The following is a 19,302-nucleotide window of genomic DNA, read 5'->3' on the forward strand; positions in this document are numbered from 1 at the left end:
GATAAGCAAAGCCTGTTTAAGAGTAGTTCAATTAATACAGTTGCAGCATTCAGAATAGGTTATAGGTAGAAGACCCAGGCTAGGGATACCACCACCCACAAGTTAGAAAGGTTTGAAGAGCAGATGGACACAAGTTCTAAGTGTGGATATGCACTTCTGTCAGCTTTACAGAATGTGTGGCAGTTCAGTCACTTGTAATTTTTAAACCCTCACTTTGGATCACCAACTTTATCTTTTGTGAATAGACCTTAATAGACGCCCCCCCACCCCGCTGCTGTACATAAGAGCAGGGCACACACCAATTCTAAAAAGAAAAAGCCTATTTGCTTCACCTTGACAATAGATAACTCCATTTCAGAAATATTTAGCAAGGCACTCCTGTATAAGCTACCATTTACGCTAGAATAATAAGCCACAAATGTAGGATGGCAATAGAAATACAAGACTACAGTAAAAATAGCAGCGTATAAAACACGGAAAAAATCTGAGAACAATTCCATCACTGACTGAAGTAGCAAGTCAGTCTAGGAAAGAAGGAATCTCTTACTTGAGCCGCACAGATGCTGTACTGTGTAAACATGGCCTCATACAAAGCCATTAGTCCACTCTGGCCAGCTGCTGCACAGGCTCGGGCCTCCAAGACTGGAATAGCCTACAAAGATAAAGAACTGCTGTCAGGCAGTAACTTGAGCAGGTACCACCCAACATTCAAGGAAAAGCGGGAATGCTGCCAGTCACTCACCATATCTTTTAGCTGACTCTGGCCTGAATGAAGCGCTTGCCTCACACTCTGAGAAAGCAAGATCTCATGACGCAACCGTTGCTTTCCAAAAGCTACAGCACCACTGGTTACAATCATCATCTCTCGGCCCTGATTTTGCAGCATTGACACCTGTAAGTACAGAACATAAGAAATAGGGCCTGGAGTATGATCGCTGCTAGCATGACAGTTCTGGCTGTTATAACATGCTCACCAGTTCTTGCTGACACAAGTGTTTTGCTTTATCCATGGATGCAGAAAGCGAGGCAGCCACCCTCTAAGATACTCCTGCACACCTGCCTAGCCACTTAGGAGCTATGCAAAGGACTGCATGCAATCTATAGCTTCTGCTAAACTTTCTTTTCTGTCGTGGTTTAACCCCAGCCAGCAACTAAGCACCACGCAGCTGCTCACTCACTCCCCCCCATCCAGTGGGATGGGGGAGAGAATCGGGAAAAAGAAGTAAAACTCGTGGGTTGAGATAAGAACAGTTTAATAGAACAGAAAAGAAGAAACTAATAATGATAATGATAACACTAATAAAATGACAACAGTAGTAACAAAAGGATTGGAATGTACAAATGATGCGCAGTGCAATTGCTCACCACCCGCCGACCAACACCCAGTTAGTCCCCGAGCGGTGATTCCCACCCCCCACTCCCTCCCACTTCCCAGTTCCTATACTAAATGGCATGTCACATGGTATGGAATACCCTGTTGGCCAGTTTGGGTCAGGTGCCCTGGCTGTGTCCTGTGCCAACTTCTTGTGCCCCTCCAGCTTTCTGCTCGCTGGGCATGAGAAGCTGAAAAATCCTTGACTTTAGTCCAAGCACTACTTGGCAACAACTGAAAACATCAGTGTTACCAACATTCTTTGCATACTGAACTCAAAACATAGCACTGTACCAGCTACTAGGAAGACAGTTAACTCTATCCCAGCTGAAACCAGGACATTTTCACAATACCAGTTTTTATGACAGTCATGCTTGAATTTTCACAATACATATTACATGGTAACACTTCTATACCCCTCGCCCCTCCACTTCCATTGCTACAGATAAGGAAAGATAAGATATGAAAAAGCTGTAAAGTAGCAGCTGGACCTTCCCCCAACCCTCTTATTTGCCATCCATTCGCCAAACTGCCATTATACAGTAACTGAATTCTAGAAGTGAAGAAGCTAACTCTGATAATACAGCTTTTACTTACTCCTTCCTTACATGCATCTGGCCAGATTCCTTTCAAAGCTCTAAAGCTAGATGTCTTACATGAATTTAATTTATTATGTTAACTTCACTTCCCAGAGAAGACATGTCCAATCCCCCCCCAAAGTCATAATTTCATTTTGGAGAACCAATTCATGAGCTGATCCCATCAGTTTTTCTAGTAGTAATGAGGTCTCAAGCTTTCTCCTAGAGGAAATCTGCAAATGCTCAGGTAATCAAGAACCTGCAGACTTCACAAACTTCAGTGCCACCTTCCCACTAGGTCCAACTAATGCCCCAGTCACATCTTAGCTATTGCATAAAAATCTCACCCTCTGTACTGGGTCTGGCCAAGATGGGAGTTAACTTACTTCATAAGGGCCTATATACTGCTGTGTTTTGGATTTCAGGACTAAAACAGTGTTGATAACATGCCGGTGTTTTGCCTATTGCTAAATAGTGCTTGCACAGCATCAAAGCCTTCTCTTTTTCCCATGCTGAGCAGCACTTGCACAGTATCAACACTTTCTTTTTCCCACTATGTCCCATCACAGCATGTAGGCTAGAGGCTGGGCAAGAAGTTCAGAGAGGACACGTTTGGGACAGCTGACGTGAACTGGCCAAAGGGATGTTCCATACCATATCACATCATGCTCAGTAATAAAACCAGGGTAGCAGGATAGGAAAGGGCAGGGGATTGTCTCCCAAGGTGGCCATCACTCGGGGACTAGCTGGGCATTGGTCTGCTTGTGCGAGGTAGTGAGTGATTGCCTTAGCATCGCTTATTTCTTTTCCCCTTTCCTTCACTTATTAAACTGTCTTTATTTCAACCCCTAGGTTTTCTTACTTTTGCTCTTCCTATTTTCTTCCCATTCTGACTGGTGGTGGGGCAGAGGTGGGGCAGCAAACAAGCATCTGTATGGGTGCTTAGCTGCTGGTCAAGGTTAACTCACCACACCTTTAAACACCTATTTACAGAGTTACGCGGTTTATGCTACCACAGCACAGGGGAACAAAAAAGGGAAAGGCCAACACGTTGCTTTAAACGGCCATCACTGTTTTTTGAGTTTTCCTACAATCTTCTGTGCCATCCAACAATCACCAAGTATCTGAAGTTAAAATAAACATTCCACTTCAGTCACAGAATTACCTGCTCTACAATAGATGCCAGCCTCCCAAGGGCCAAGCCACACTCATCCCCTCGAGTCACAACAGCACTACCCAGCTTCACTACAATCCGCTTTGCATGCTTCAGCTCACTGCGGTGTGCAAATGATTTTCCATGTGCACGGCTGAGTGGCATAGTGATAAATGGGATGTTGCTCCAACAACGGATGGATTCATTCCTTAATCTTTGGTTATGACAAGGGAGATCTGTGGTTAAAGAAAGAAAGAAAAAAAAATGCAGTTTTAAGTGTTTCATTCAGACTTTAAGCCCTTGAAGTCATGTAACATTTCCTCCCTTTCCAAGGCTAAAGCTCACAATACACACTTCTCAGTGACCTGGAACGAGAAGCTAGCTTTCAAGTCACCAAAATAAAGTGAGAACCATTAATATATCTGAGCAGCTCTAACCGTCCCTAAGGTATATAAGGCAATATCCCACGTGTAACAGAGCTTTGACTCTGGGAATCTAGAAGACCAAACTGAAGGACACTGTAAAAAAAGCCCATACAGCTCACATCAGAAGTAAAAGTACTAGCTTTAAAAACAGTCTCCTTTGCCTCACCTCATTAGATACAGCTAGAGAGTTTTCCCATCTGTAGTAGCACAGAAAGCTTGACTCTTAGGGAGGAAAAGAAACACAGCTTTTACAACATCTCTAGGTCAGGTATTTTTGCACGTTGCTCAACTAGGGGCAGCAGAAGGGGGATGATGGACATACAAACTGGAAGTTACCTTCCTACAGGATAAATAGGCATTGGAGGGAGAAGAGACAGTCACAGCATTACACAGGTAAGACACAAGATACGTAAGGCTGGCACTTTGCCCAAGTCAATGAGATAGGGAATGCTTGCCAGCAAAATCTTTGTTTTCAAAATGCCTGCAAAGGTCAGCAAGACCACTATCAGCACAGCAGATTAAAGAGGATAGTGACTATTAAGGTACAATCACAAGGAACAGTCTGGATCCTTTCTAATTGACAAAGAGGTGGACCCAAACACATAAAGTCCCAAAGTTAAGCTGAAGAAATGAAAGCAGACAGAAAGCACTTCCAATATACTTCATATGCAGTTTTGCAGATCCACAGTGAATTGCATCTGAAGGAGTCATGCAGATAAGAATACATGCAGTCCAAGTGTGTCAAGTGGATAATTAATATAATGTGGATAAGCCATATTACTTGAAAAGAATTTGAAACCACATTTCCTTATCCTCCATCTAGCTCTTCTTGTACTGCTATTAAGAAACTGTATTAAACCAATGTCACCTTTTAGACAGTCTCAAAAATATCAGTATAGCAAAAAAGATGGAGAACACTTCTGATGTAATTACTGAAAAAGCAGCTACTGACACTACACTCTGGGACCAAAAGTGCAACTTAGTCAAAAGATGGCACACATTCATGGAAAAGTTATGGAGAAGATCATACTGGATGCTATTGAAAGGCATATAAAGCACAATGCAATCATCAGGCATAGTCAACATGGGTTCAGAAAGGGAAAGTCTTGTTTAACTAATTTGATACCCTATGGTAAGGTCACCTGCCCACTGAATGCAGGGAAGATGGTGGATGTAGTTTTTCTGGATTTTAGTGAGGCTTTTGATACTGTTCCTCACAGCATCCTTCTGGACAAGTTGCCCAGCTGTGAGATAAGCAGGTTCACGGTGTGCTGGGTGAAGAACTCGCTGGAAGACAGGGCTCAAAGGGTTGTAGTGAATGGGGCTATATCTGGCTAGGGACCAGTAAGCAGCAGTGTTCCTCAGGGCTCAATCCTAGGGCCAGTGCTGTTCAACATTTTTATCAATGATCTGGATGCAGGAGTTGACTGCACCATTAGCAAGTTTGCAGATGATACTAAACTGGGAGGTGCTGTTGACTCTCTCAAAGGACAAGAGACCTTGTGGAGGGATGTATAGATTGGAGCATTGGGCAATCATCAATGGCATGAAATTTAACAAGTCCAAATGCCAGATTCTGCACCAAGGACAGAGTAACGCTGGTCACAAGTATAAATTGGGAGAGGAGTGGCTGGCGATCAGCCCTGCAGAAAGGGATCTGGGGGTGCTGGTCGACAGCAGGCTCAATGTGAGTCAGCAGTGTGCCCTGGCAGACAAGAGGGCAAACTGCATTCTGGGGGGCACCAAACACAGCATGAGCAGCCGGTCGAAAGAGGTGATTAACCTGATGTGTTTATTGTTGGTGCGGCCTCACCTGGAATACTGTGTGCAGTGCTGGGCCCCTCAATTTTAGAAGGACGTTTTGGTCCTTGAATACGCCAAGAGGAGGGCAACCAAGCTGGTGAAGGGGCTGGAAGGCACGTCCTCTGAGGAGCAGCTGAGGACGCTGGGTTTGTCTCGTTCGGAGAGAAGGAGGCTGAGGGGCACAGCTTCCTGAGGAGGGGACGTGGAGAGGGAGGTGCTGATCTCTCCTCCCTGGCGTCCAGGGACAGGACACATGGGGCTGGTTCAAAGCTGCATCAGGGGAGCTTCAGGCTGGACATCAGGAAGCATTTCTTTACCAAGATGGGTGTTCAAACATGGCAACAGGCTTCCTCGAGAGGTGGTCGATGCCCCGTGCCTGTCAGGGCTTAAGAGGCATTTGGACAATGCCCTTAATAACATGCTTTAACTTTTGGTCAGCGCTGAAGTGGTCAGGCAGCTGGACTAGATGATCACTGTAGGGCCCTTCCAACTGAACTATTCTATTCTAGTCAATCCTAACCAGTATCTCATCTGAAGATGCAGAGGCTTCTTTACAAATCAGTAAACTGAATCCTATGCCATGGTCAGAGTTACCTGATTTTATTTAATCTGTTCAGTCTCTCTAATTTTGATGCTCAGTAATACAAAATAGATTCATTTATAACCTAAAGTGACTATTCTGGGTGTTACTTCTGCTGGAGAAAGACAGAAATGAACATAAAAAAGAGAAAGTTGTCCTTTAACAATGTTTTAAATAAGTAAATCTTTTGTTCATCAGACACGCAGAAGAAGCTTAAATGATTAATCATAACTGAGGGCTGCACTAACATGTCACGCATATAAAATTAAAAAATGGAATTTGGAGATGAGTTTCATTTGCCCCTCATTTTCATGAGGGAATACTTGTGAATGTAAATAAAGCCTACAATACATATGAAAGAACAGGTGAAGGATTCCAATTTAACTGTTCTTTCCAGCATTATACATGACTATATAGTATTTGCCTATCCCACACAGTATGACCAGAAAGGAGTAAAACCAAATTGTTTCCAATTCTCTTGGCTAGAGCTTCAGGGTTTAGAAGGTTCCAAGAAGGCAGCTCTTGAGGGATAACCAGTATCTGAAAAGAAACCACTTATTTTTTCAGAAAAACATGGAAGACGACAATGGTTCTAGGACACGCAGAGAATTTCATTCATCTCTGCTAAAGCCCTAATTGCTAACCTTGCTCTATGACTGCATAAACCTGTCTTTTTTAGTTATTTTAGACTGGACTAAGATGTGAAGTCAGCTCCCATGTTACATATGCAAAACAATTCTGGTGACGCAAGCCCATTAACTTGCTTCATATGCAATTAGGAAGAAAACGATATAGCCATCCAGTCAACTTTTTGGACAAATAGGTTTCTAGGCATTCCAGTTTTTATATCCAGTACCTTGTCAACAGTTTCACTTCCTTAATAAAGAAGGAGAAACATATGAAAAAGACTTTAGTATTTGGCACTGCAGATCCTTTTATGAAACCTGCATGAGGCTTGCTTCTCGGGAGTAAAGAAGCAGAATTTCAAAATAGACAAGCCGAACAGGATCACAACAGAAACAGTAGACAACAAAAGAAAACTGTGATCAATGCTCAATTCAGTTTTAGAATGCAACTGATGAAGTAACCAGAATTGTTCCAATACTGGATACTGATTACTGTCAATACTAAGGAATAATTTTCACAGTGTTAACCGAGTAGTTTATGGACTTCGGAAAACGCGGAATATTTAGAAATACTACAAATGCAGAAGTCAACAGAACTATAGGTCAGAAAAAACAAATTTAGCATTTTAAAGATCTCAACATTTATTAATTCATATAAATATCAACAAAAGAGAACTGTTAACACACAGACCAATGGGAAATTAATCTTGCATGCAACAGTAAACAGTTAATCTCTTGATCTAATAGAGTCTATCTGTCCTTGCCTTCTCTATTTCAGACCACTAATCAAATAGACAGTGAATGGTTCTCTCAAGTTAGGTTTTCAGGGAACAACTATTTACAGGGCACTGATGTATTTACACTCAGATTTCCTGCAAGCATCTTTCCACTTTTACCTAATCTGAATAACTTTGAGCTTCACATCTTGTTTTACTCAAGACATCTGTGGGTTGAAAACGCAAATGGGGGAGCAGACATAATCAGATCTTGTTTTCCAGGAATACATGAGGTTGAAATAAAGAACTTTTACAGTAGCATTACTTTCACAACTGATTTTTTTTTGCTTGAAATGCACATCAGAATGAAAAATAGACCCCTCAGACATCAACTGAATATTATTGAGTTAAGGGAGAAAGTAACTTTAAGAAAGTAGAGCTTCCAAGTGCAACTCACTCCAGAGGTTGCACATTTTGAATGATGTTAATGAGGTGATTTTCCTTTGAACATAGGAAAGAGTATAGGCATGCCCAGACACATACTGACCAACATTATTAGAAATGTGTGCTTTCTCTCATACATACATAAACGGGAAATGGCTGCGATGGCATGTGGCGATAACACAAAGCACCATCCAGGGGAACGGACAAGGGGGCTCAGAGCAGCTCGACACAACATTTTGAGATGCCTTCTGCAAATCAAGGATATCTGTAAGTTAAAAGGAAGGGAGGAAGGTGGAAAACTGGTTAAATATCAGTGAATTTCCATCTGTATCTCTCTCCTCACCAAACCCCCCACCCCAACTCCTCTTTGTCCTGTACAGTCTTAACGCAATTTCCTTGTGCAAGAGACAGACAGCCCAGTCTCCATTTTGCAGAATTCTCAGACTGTGACTTAGAAGAACTGAAGGTCCCTGTTCCCTGCCTGCTGGCAGAAGATCATTATTAAAGATCAAGAACAACACGTGGTTCCCCAAGAAGGGAAGACATTATTAGTGGGTGTATCTACAATGGAGAAGAGTCCTAACTTTGTCCACAGGGAAGCCTGGAAGAAAAAAAAAAAAATATAGAGAGGTTGTATCATACAGACTTCTCTGTACACCCCACAACAGAGCATCTACTACACTTATGAATCTCAGCCCTATTCAATATAGAAAATATGCTGACTCACTTTTCCCTGAGCACTACCAAATGACAAAATGTTAACCATGATTACAAGTAAGGCAACAATTTCAAAGGTATTTGGCACTAGTTTCCCTTGACTGAACTTGTAAACACTCAGGATTCTTGCAAGTCAAAATCCACTAGAGCAAGCACCCAGTAAACAAGGGATACACAATTAGCCATTTCCTAGGACAGATCTAGTTGAAGTAATGCATCTAGTATCACAAAGGAAACAAAGGAGATTAACAAGAATCCAGATCTCCCAGACAGTGCTTAAGCCATGAAACCTCTCCTTCCCCTTTTACAAAATTTTGCTTCCTTTACTTGCTTTCAATCCATCTCTCTGCACCATTGGAATAGAGCAAACAACACTGCACAAGCTGTGGTAGGGAGAAGGTACTGAAGAGAGGACAAGGAGAGCTCATAGTAACTGCATTGGAAGACTGCTATTACAAATACCATGACAGTTATAGCACCTGGCAGTTCTGGCATACATGTACATGAACACTTCAAGTTGCTTCATTACCCCACACCAGTGTATTGTTCTTATACTTCATTATAAACCTTACCAAAATATACACCTCTACATAAGACACGGCTGCCACCAGCAGATAATGGCTCTCCTGCTTTGTCTAGTAAAGATTACATAGCACGGCTTTTTAACAATATTAATTTTCAACATCCCTCCAGTTCTGTATTTCATCTGAAATGCCAGTCATGACCACTGCCAGGTCAAGGCAGACAAAGGACTCAGAGCAGATGATACAACTGAGCAAGTAGTCCAAGCTCTCTTCTCATAACAGGGCAAGCTTAAAGGTGAACAGTACCAACTAGACACTCCCTCTTCGAACCCTTATCAGGCACCTCATGCACCTGCCTCTGGGGGGCACAACAATTCCCACTGTTCATATGTCTGGCTGTCTGACCCTTCCACCTTGAAGTCCACCCTAGCATCTACTGTCAGCCGTCATCTTCCCAGCAGGGTCTCAGTTATGTCTCAGAGGAATGGCCAAGTCCTGCAGCTCCTGACAACCTGAACTAGCAAACGGCAGGTCTTTTGTCCAGGACCCCTTCCACCACAACTATCCTGAGTGGAACTGCCTGTTCCTCTTCAGCTTCCTTCACAGACCAGCTCCCTTAGGGAAGAGAACCAGGCACTCTACCTGAAGTTTCACCCCCAGACATTTCCTGTTACAACCTCTTCTGTCAGGCCTTTGATTCCCACCACGGTAATAACCTTCACCTGGTGTTGCACTGTCACTAGAATATAGACCCATACTAGCTAGATCAAGCTGTGTTGTGTCCTTAGTTGCTCCTACTGATCTGCCAGAGAACCACTTCACATTCCCACTACAGGGCTGCTTGCAACTAAGAGCAACCTTGTCCTTCTGGAAGACTGCCTCCTGCTTCCCTTTACCAGAGACAACTTTGCTAAGAGCAAGCAGACAGTGAGCAGTGAGAGGTGGTAGACAGTGTGGATCTTTGGAAGGAAAAAGATTAGAAAGAAATAGCACAGTTTTGCAACTAGCTTGTGAGAAAAGGCAAGGAGGCTAAGTTAACAAGACGACAGAAATGGAAATTTTAAAGCAGCAGCAGATATCAAGAAAATAATGTGAAATGGGAATGACGCTGCCAGAAAGCATAGACAGGGCGTAGGGCATACTGTAAATGACAAGCTTTCTTTCAGCCTAGTCCGAGGCTGCAGAACAACTCCTTTCTCCTCTCTTACTCAATCAAGGATTTAAAGTTACTTTCAATCCTCATTTTCCATTCCACTCCCATTTTCATGCCTGGAATGGTTCCGGTCTTCAGTAACAAACCAAAAAAAGGTACATAATTTTAAAAAAATTAATTAAAAAAATTAAAAATTAAAAATAAAATAAATAATAATAATTAAAAAAATAAAAATCTGCCTTACTTGGAGGGGAGGGAGCAATAAAAAGAAATGCAAAATGCATTATTCAGGTATTTCTCCAAGACTCCGGCAACAGCTTAAAAATTTATGTTTTTTTCATTACCAGGAAGACCTACTCCTTCCAAACTAGTCTCCAAACCTGACTTTTAAAAATATCATTCTCCCATCATCTCTTTAAATAATAGAAGTTATCCTTATATTATTGCTCATAGAAAGCAATACTATTGGCTAGTTTTTATTAATTTGTTATCTCCATAACAGTTGTTAAACAACATAGTACATTTAGATTCTGCTCCAGATCAGTGTAAAGAGACTTAGTCACCTTACCAAGCAATCAGAGGTCTCAAATCCTAAAACTGGTGCCTTTTAACAACAACAATCTATAACACTGATTTTTCAGTCTGTTGGCTGCAGACCCATGGGATGTCCACAGATATTTGCAGTGAGTTGATAAAATAAAACTAAATAATTTTTTTTCACAGTTTTATATATAAAGGCCAATATCTCAACTAAGTGTGAGGACATTCCACAAGGGAAAAAAATCTGGAAACCAAACTCCTATAGAAAGAGCTAAACTGTACTACACTTAAGCAATTAAGCAGAGAGAAATCAAGTTCCAAGGAAATACGCATAATTTTAACGACGCAAGTCTTTACCATAACACAAATAAGTCCTCTGTAACATTCAGGGGTTTTGTTATTTAAGCAGCTTTGTCACCTTAAAATGAAAACTTTTGTAAGGAAAAAAAAATATATCTGCAGTTCTTAGTGCAAACTCAAATCCAAGAAACCTTCCCAGAGAGAAGCCAGCTGAGAAGAACTGACTAAAATAAAGCTTCAAATAAATTGTCTTTAGAACAGTCCACAAATAGCTTTGCCCAGGTTCTATAGAAGTTATACACACAGACAACAGGCAATTCAAGCAACATATACCATGCAATTCTTTTCTACCAAGAATCCATTCCAGCAGGACAGCGCGGTCGCAGCAGCCTGCATCGATCGACATTGCCTTGTGCAGCGGAATAAAACCCTGCTACTGGCCTGTCGGAACCGTTCTGGCTACCTCAAAAGACAGCATCTGTGGACGTTGAGTATTGTTCCATTTTGCTATACCTCGTCTATAAGTAAGCGAAGCAGCACAAGCAGGGCTGTATAGCACCAGCACTAGAGACGGGACTAGTACCTCCAACTGCCTGCCCTGGGAAGTACAAGCGGAGGAACCGAGCGATTCACACCAGGAGCAAGCAGCAGAACCCACTCAGGCACAGACAGCGAGTTCAGCTTCACAAAACGCAACGGCAGACAAATGGCTTGCCGCACGTTTATCACTGACACCTCCAGGCATCACTCCTTGCCTCAGCACTTGAAGCCACCAGGATTTCCGTACCTGACCCGTCCTGCTGAAGCTGCGACAGAGATGTCCACGGGCGGCGGCACCTGCGGCGGCACCAGGACCGCGACGCGACCGCGCTCCCGCCGCGGCGGGCGCGGCCGGACCAGCTGACCCGCCGCAGCCAATCCCCGGCCTCCCGGCAGCGGGCGCCACATCAGCGCGGCGCGCAGGAACCCCAGGCCCACGGCCGGCTGATGTAAGCTCCGCGGCTCCAGCCTCATCCCTCCCACCAGCACGCTCACCTTCCCGTCCTGCTGTCCCAGCAGATGATGTAATTCTACTCCACGTTGCAGCACAAAATCCAGGGCTTTACAGGTTGGAGCATTAACAACTGTTTTCCGTCTAGTCCCAGACTAGTCCAGACAGCCCTCCCCACAGCACAGGCTGCCTAGCCATCTCCCACATCCAGCTTCCCTTGACCTTGATTCTCCCTGTTCTCAGGTGTTTGCAGTCTGATGCAGACAGCAGATGAAAGGGAGCTGTAGACAAACTTTCAGGAGTGGCTTTACCTCTGTAGGCCCTTTACCGCCTTTGTTTTCTCCACTGTAGCCCACACCCTTCCACAAGGGCGAGTCCTGCCTTTGCTCTTCACCTATCCCCCATATGGCATTTGCATTCACTTCTAAATTAAAATAAGTGTACTCTTTGCTGGGTGAAAAACTGCATGGCTGGACGAGCCCAGAGGGTTGTGGTGAACAGGGTGAAATCCAGTTTGCAGCGGGTCACAAGTGGTGTTCCCCAGGGCTCGGTATTGGGCCCAATTCTGTTTAATATCTTTATCAATGACTTGGACGAGCAGATCGAGTGCACCCTCAGCAAGTTTGCAGATGACACCAAGTTGGGAGGCAGAGTCGATCTGCTTGAGGGTAGGGAGGCTCTACAGAGAGATCTGGACAGGCTGGATCCATGGGCTGAGAGCAATCGTATGAGGTTCAACAAGGCCAAGTGCTGGGTCCTGCACTTGGGTCACAACAATCCCATGCACAGCTACGGGCTTGGGAAGAGTGGCTGGAAAGCTGCCTGGCAGAGAAAGACCTGGGGGTGCTGGTTGACAGCCAGCTGAATATGAGCCAGCAGTGTGCCCAGGTGGCCAGGAAGGCCAACAGCATCCTGGCATACATGCGGCCGGCAGGAGCAGGGAAGTGATTATTCCCCTGTATTCGGCACTAGTGAGGCCACACCTTGAACACTGTGTTCAGTTTCAGGCCCCTCACTACAAGAAAGACATTGAGTTGCTGGAGCATGTCCAGAGAAGGGCAACCAAGTTGGTGAGGGGCCTGGAGCACAAGTCTTAGGAGGAACAGCTGAGGGAAGTGGGGTTGTTTAGTGTGGAGAAGAGGAGGCTGAAGGGAGACCTTATCGCTCTCTACAACTAGCTAAAGGGGGGTTGTAGTGAGGTGGGTGCAGGCCTCTTCTGTCAGGTGGCTGGAGATAGGATGAGAGGAGATGGCCTCAAGTTGCAGCAAGGGAGATTTAGGTTAGATATTAGGAAAAATTTCTTTACTGAGAGGGTTGTCACACATTGGAATAGGCTGCTAGGGAAGTGGTTGAGTCACCATCCCTGGAGGTATTCAAAAAGTGCATAGACAGGGTACTCCATAACATGGTTTAGTGGGCATGGATGATGGTTGGACTCGATGATCTTGAAGGTCTTTTCCAACCTAAATGATTCTAAGAGCCTATGTCATGGTTTAACCCCAGCCAGCAACTAAGCACCACGCAGCCGCTCACTCACTCCCCCCCCATCCAGTGGGATGGGGGAGAAAATCGGGAGAAAGAAGTAAAACTCGTGGGTTGAGATAAGAACGGTTTAATAGAACAGAAAAGAAGAAACTAATAATGATAATGATAACACTAATAAAATGACAACAGTAGTAACAAAAGGATTGGAATGTACAAATGATGCGCAGGGCAATTGCTCACCACCCGCCGACCAACACCCAGCTAGTGCCCAAGCGGTGATTCCCCGCCCCGACTTCCCAGTTCCTATACTAGATGGGACGTCCCAAGGTATGGAATACACCATTGGCCAGTTTGGGTCAGGTGCCCTAGCTGTGTTCTGTGCCAACTTCTTGTGCCCTGGCTGGGCATGAGAAGCTGAAAAATCCTTGACTATAGTCTAAACACTACTGAGCAACAACTGAAAACATCAGTGTTATCAACATTCTTGCATACTGAACTCAAAACATAGTGCTGTACCAGCTACTAGGAAGACAGTTAACTCTATCCCAGCTGAAACCGGGACAGCCTAACACTGCCAAGTCCACCATTAAACCATGTGCCTAAGTGCATCTTTTAAATACCTCCAGGGACGGTGACTCCACTGCTTCCCTGGGCAGCCTGTTCCAACGCTTCACAACACTTTTGGTGAAGAAATTTTTCCTAATATCCAGTCTCAACCTCCCCTGGCACAACTTGAGGCCATTTCCTCTCATCCTATCACTTGTTACTTGGGAGAAGAGACCGACCTCCACCTCGCTATGACCTCCTTTCAGGTAGTTGTAGAGAGCAACAAGGTCACCCCTCAGCTCCTTCTCCAGACTAAACAGCCCCAGTTCCCTCAGCCGCTCCTCCTAAGACTTGTGCTCCAGACCCTTCACCAGCTTCGTTGCCCTTCTCTGGACACGCTCCAGCAACTCAATGTCTTTCTTGTAGTGAGGGGCCCGAAACTGAACACAGTGTTCAAGGTGCAGCCTCACCAGTGCCGAGTACAGGAGGACAATCACTCCCCTAGTCCTGCTGGCCACACGATCCGATAGAAGCCCAGATACTACTGGCCTTCTTGGCCACCTCAGCACACTGCTGGATCATATTCAGCTGGCTGTCAGCTGTTGACTGACACCTCCAGGTCCTTTTCCACCAGGCAGCTTTCCAGCCACTCTTCCCCAAGCCTGTAGCGCTGCATGGGGTTGTTGTGACCCAAGTGCAGGACCCGGCACTTGGCCTTGTTGAACCTCATACAGTTGACCTTGGCCCATCGATCCAGCCTGCCCAGATCCCTCTGTGGAACCTTCCTACCCTCAAGCAGATCAACACTCCCACCCAACTTGGGTGTCATCCACAAGCACTCTTATCACTGCAATTAGCAGAAACCATAAATCTAGTTTCTCATCTTCAAAGACACTACAAAATTCATAGAATTTCCTCAGTTCAACTCAGATACTAGTTATACTGTCTTCTGCCTACACCTATTTTACCACTATTATATTCCTATTTACCTATTAGAATTCAAACAAATTCCAACAGCACTAATTCTCATGTTGTTACAAGACAGTATTTGGTTTTTATTTAGTTTGTGGGATATTTTTGTTTGGAGGGCTGTTTACTGGGGGGGAGGGTTTGCTTTTTTTTTTTTTTAACATCTTTAACACATCACCTTCTGGGATCAGGAAGCAATCTTCTCTGAAAGTTTCACAGCTGTGGAAAAAACCTCATGAAGAGTGAACAATATTCAAGTAGCTGGGTTAGAGTTCAAGACACTTGCAAAAGCCTCAGTGTCTCAAGAATTAATAGAAGACCCAACTCACAATTATCTGACATTAAGATTTCACTATCTCCACATGAGGGAAAACAAACCAACCCCTCAAACCCCCCAAATAAATATAAGGTTGTTCATTTCATTAGAAGACTATCTGGAGATCCCCACTTCACAAGAAGTGGAATTTGTTTTAATCATAGCACACATAGGCCCTGCTCTCCCCTCCTCCCCTCTCCAATTATTAGCAAAGATAAACCTGGTGTGTATAATTGCAGAATAAAGACAACACTAACACCAGAATGTTGGTCACTCACAAAAAACACAGAACAGTGACTAAAGATGTATCATAGCAGCTGATTTTTTATGTTAAGCCAAGCCTTCATTTTGATTTTTAAACAGTTAACAAGAAACAGGAATGCCCTCATTTCAAGCTTACATGGCCAATTTTTAAGCACATGCAACTTCTTTGAACTGTGCTTCCAAAAAAAAAAAAGCAACAGATTCCTCTCAACCCCTGCAGATACTGGGGAACTGCTTTTCTTTTTCAGACACTGAAATAGAGGAAGAACTGGCAAGAGAAAATGAACAGCAACTAAATGGGTACTTTCATTTCTCACATGAGACCAGTAGTTTTTATGGAAGGATGCTTGTTAGTGGCAAGGAATCCTAGATTTCCTACCTGGTCAGCAGTAATTTACCTCAGTGTACAGCAAGCATAGTAGGAAGTGAGCAATGGAAAACTGTGGTTTCAGAGAGTTAAGGGCAGTGAACACCTTCAGTAATCTTAAAGAGAGTTCCATCTTAGAGAAAAAAGCATGGAACCATCCTGACATTATTAATAATCTGTATAGGCAGACATGCTACAGTCCACCTTTAGTCCTAGACACAACTGCAACAAACATAGGTGTATCTCTGTGCAAAGACTTCTTTCCCTCACCTAATTAAGAAAAAAAAAGTAATCTTGATTAAAGCAGCTACTCTGATTTATAAGTGAGGAACATAAGGACACAGGTTAATTTAATCAAGCACTAGCACTCACTAAGAAACCTCAAGCTAGGGTTAGTTAGCACCTTTCAAGCATTTCCTTCGTCCTAACATCATCTCTCTACTCTTGCCTGGATCAAATGTGGCTACTTTCTTCTACCACCTGTTTTCAGCACTGAGCAGCAGGTTCCACCAGCTGTTAAGGATAAAGATGATAGAACTAGCCTCCCAATTCTGTTGCCATTTCCCTATGGCCATCAAATGAAGGTTGTACAAGTGCCATAGATCACTCAGGAAAAGCAATGGAGACTGAATAGAAGTTTTGTAATAGCTATGGTTAAGTAGAGTGACAATAGTGCTGCTAAGCAACAAGATGCAAATCAAGTACCTGGACACACGTTCATATCCAGGAGAAACCGTAGCCAGGGAAATGCAAGGATAGAATGAAAAGAATTCTGAAAAATGTAGACTGAAGTTGGCACTCTTGTTTAATATCCGTTTAGTATTTCAGGAGAAAGACTGACTTCCACATTTACTACCCTGGGTGTCAGCCTCTCTTCCAGAACCTCTTACAGAAATTTTAGTTGCACTATTTTGCCCTACTAGTTTTTTTTATTCATACCCTCCATATCCAAAGCCCCATTGTGGAACCTCTTCAACAACTGCCTTCTGGTAATGGTTAAGCCAGCCAACGGTTAAGCTACAACTTCCTAAGAAAAACTAGGGACTATTCACCAACTGTAGGATTTATTTCTAAGTCCCTGTCCTCTCATTTCTCCAAGAAGAACACCACTCAAAACAGCATTCATCAGCATCTCAGCCTCAGGGAACTGTGCATGCTCAGCTCAGCATTCCCTCCAGTTCCTTATTTTTAAGCCATTTGCCTTTACCTACCTTTCCTTTTTTATTCTCTGCCCTCACAACGTCTTGCCTTCTTCTTTTGGGGTTGGGGAGAAACAAGATGGCATTCAGTTTCTATAAAGGGTAAACTGACACCCAAATCCTAATGGGGAAAATAAGACATAAAACAAAACACATCAGTAGAACAGCAGTCTGTCAGATGACCAGATAAAGTACATGGGCAGGACAAGAAAGCAATTAAAACTACCTGAATACCCTCCTGGTCTCCAGCTTTGCATGGTTCTGGGGCTATTCACCTTCTCCATACCACTCACGATTTTGCAGGCTTGTAGTGCACCCATCCTCTCATTCCTCCCTCTGCTGTGATGCTCAAGTTTTCCCTAAACAATTCTAGCACCAGAAGTGCACCAGTTTTGCCACCCCTCCTACTTGAAGCTGCAGTTCCCACCCCCCTCCAGAAAACAGCTTGATCATGGTAATATTCTGTTCAGAGACCAACTGACCCACCCATCTATACAATATGTGAGTACTAGCACCAGCAAGAGAGAAGCACAGCAACTCCTTAGACTACACTGCCACTAACAAATCAGTACAGGATGCTCTTGCTCTCCTTGTATCAAGGCTATTTCAACGATACAGTCATCTCCATTGCTCTTCCTTCACCTCCCCGGTTATCCTAAACAGAGTACAGCATATCACCCAAGGGAGAGTCCAGAACTGCACAGAGTACTCAAGTTTGGACAAAGCAAGGATTTACACAGTGGCATGGTATGGTCTTTTACTCTGCACTTCATTCCTTACCTGATAATTCCTACCATTCTATTTACTTTTTGATTTTTGCTAACGACAACCTGGAACTGACTTTTCAGAGTATCATCCACAGTGACTATCAGATGTTTTCTTCCCTGGATGCTGCAGAAAAACATAAAAATAACATTGCTTTCATATTGCTACTAATACAACATGCAACAAGAGCAGCTGAAAAATTACCAAATCTAAGCCTGAAAGATGTTCACTCTGCTATTGAATACACTTCTTATAACAATGCTGGAAAAGAGTAGCTTAGAAGAGGAAGGCAGTACAGCAAACAAACACACAAATCAAAACAAACAAAGCAGTTAACAAAAATTATTCACCGTCACAAATACAGAAAAGGTAACGTACTTTCTAATGTGATTAAATATAAATACTTTAGTATAGGACAGGGAAGAAGAAAACTTTATTTTAACCCTTTATGAATTGCTTCTTAGTGTCATCAAGACCAATTCTGAGAAAAGAAAGAAGGTAAACACTTCCAAGTATCCATCATTTTTTATGGTACAGTCAGCATAGGTATAAGCATTTATGGAAGTATTTTAGTTATTTTTCATTTAAGAAACTAAAGCTGTTCCTGACTTCATAGTATAGGGACACTTGCCAAAGGCTTTTGCAAAACTGTGTAAGGTTTGCTCATTAAGTCTCCTTTATCTACAGTTTTATTACTTCTTTCAGAGAGCTATCAGGTTTCTTAAAAAAACCCTCTAATCTGATCCTGCTGTATCTTCTGTGAACAAACACCAAGCAAACAACACAGGTTTATCACCAAGAGTCAGGTCAAAACCTAGGTAATAACTTTTATGTGTCACGCAAGTGTCAGGAGGGTTTAAATTTTTTCTTTGGGCATGGAGAAATCTTGTAAGTAGACAGACACAAGAGGCAAGCAAGGAAAAAGAACTCCCAAGAGGGGTGACAGCTCTGCTGTCACAAAGCTCGAGAAGAATAAGGCCAACATAGCTCTTATCAATTCATCTAGTGCTCGCAGGGGTCCAAACTGCTATTTCACTCTGCCAATAACTCCACGCAGTAACAATGCTCCGTAGCCATCAAGAAAATTTGAACCAAAGTCTAGAAGGCTCTGGAAAGCTTGCGAGGACCAAGAGAACAGGGAGCGTCCAGGCGCAGGCAGCACTGCAGCGACTGTACGTACAGCACCTCTACAGCTTCAAGGCTTAGCTCGCTTGTTTTCCCACGGAGTCCTCACTCCTCCACTGCGAGCAATACAGCAACGGCTCCTGATCCTCCAGTCGCAGGAGGGGAGCCGGCAGCAACCGCTTTGACTTACCGCGGAGCGCCGACGGAAGGCACAGCCCAGCGCCGGCCGCAACGCGGCTCGCCCCTCCGCTAAGGGGCCCGTCGCGCTCAGCTACGGGCGGCCGCGACAGCGCAGCCCGCCTCTGCGACACCCCTAGGCGGCAGGGCCGGCGGCCGCCCCGGCC

General features: G+C 43.9%; 1 protein-coding gene across 2 annotated transcripts in view; it reads right to left on the bottom strand.

Annotated features, from left to right (window-relative positions):
• Positions 1-19,302, bottom strand: part of ALDH18A1 (aldehyde dehydrogenase 18 family, member A1) — a 41,764-nt gene that overhangs the window by 22,349 nt on the left and 113 nt on the right. Inside the window, exons 2-6 of one of the 2 annotated variants that reach the window (XM_010581934.1) lie at positions 17,081-17,959; positions 7,839-7,962; positions 3,116-3,339; positions 743-892; positions 548-652 (exon numbers count right to left, since the gene is read on the bottom strand). In XM_010581934.1, the coding sequence (XP_010580236.1) occupies positions 548-652; positions 743-892; positions 3,116-3,339; positions 7,839-7,932 (573 nt within the window). In that variant the 5' untranslated portion in view covers positions 7,933-7,962; positions 17,081-17,959. The remainder of the gene's footprint in view (positions 1-547; positions 653-742; positions 893-3,115; positions 3,340-7,838; positions 7,963-17,080; positions 17,960-19,302) is intronic. The other variant, XM_010581933.1, reaches the window with a different exon arrangement.

Source organism: Haliaeetus leucocephalus, unplaced genomic scaffold (assembly GCF_000737465.1).
Source record: "Haliaeetus leucocephalus isolate CR32 unplaced genomic scaffold, Haliaeetus_leucocephalus-4.0 Scaffold830, whole genome shotgun sequence".
In the NCBI taxonomy this organism is placed as follows: Eukaryota; Metazoa; Chordata; class Aves; order Accipitriformes; family Accipitridae; genus Haliaeetus; species Haliaeetus leucocephalus.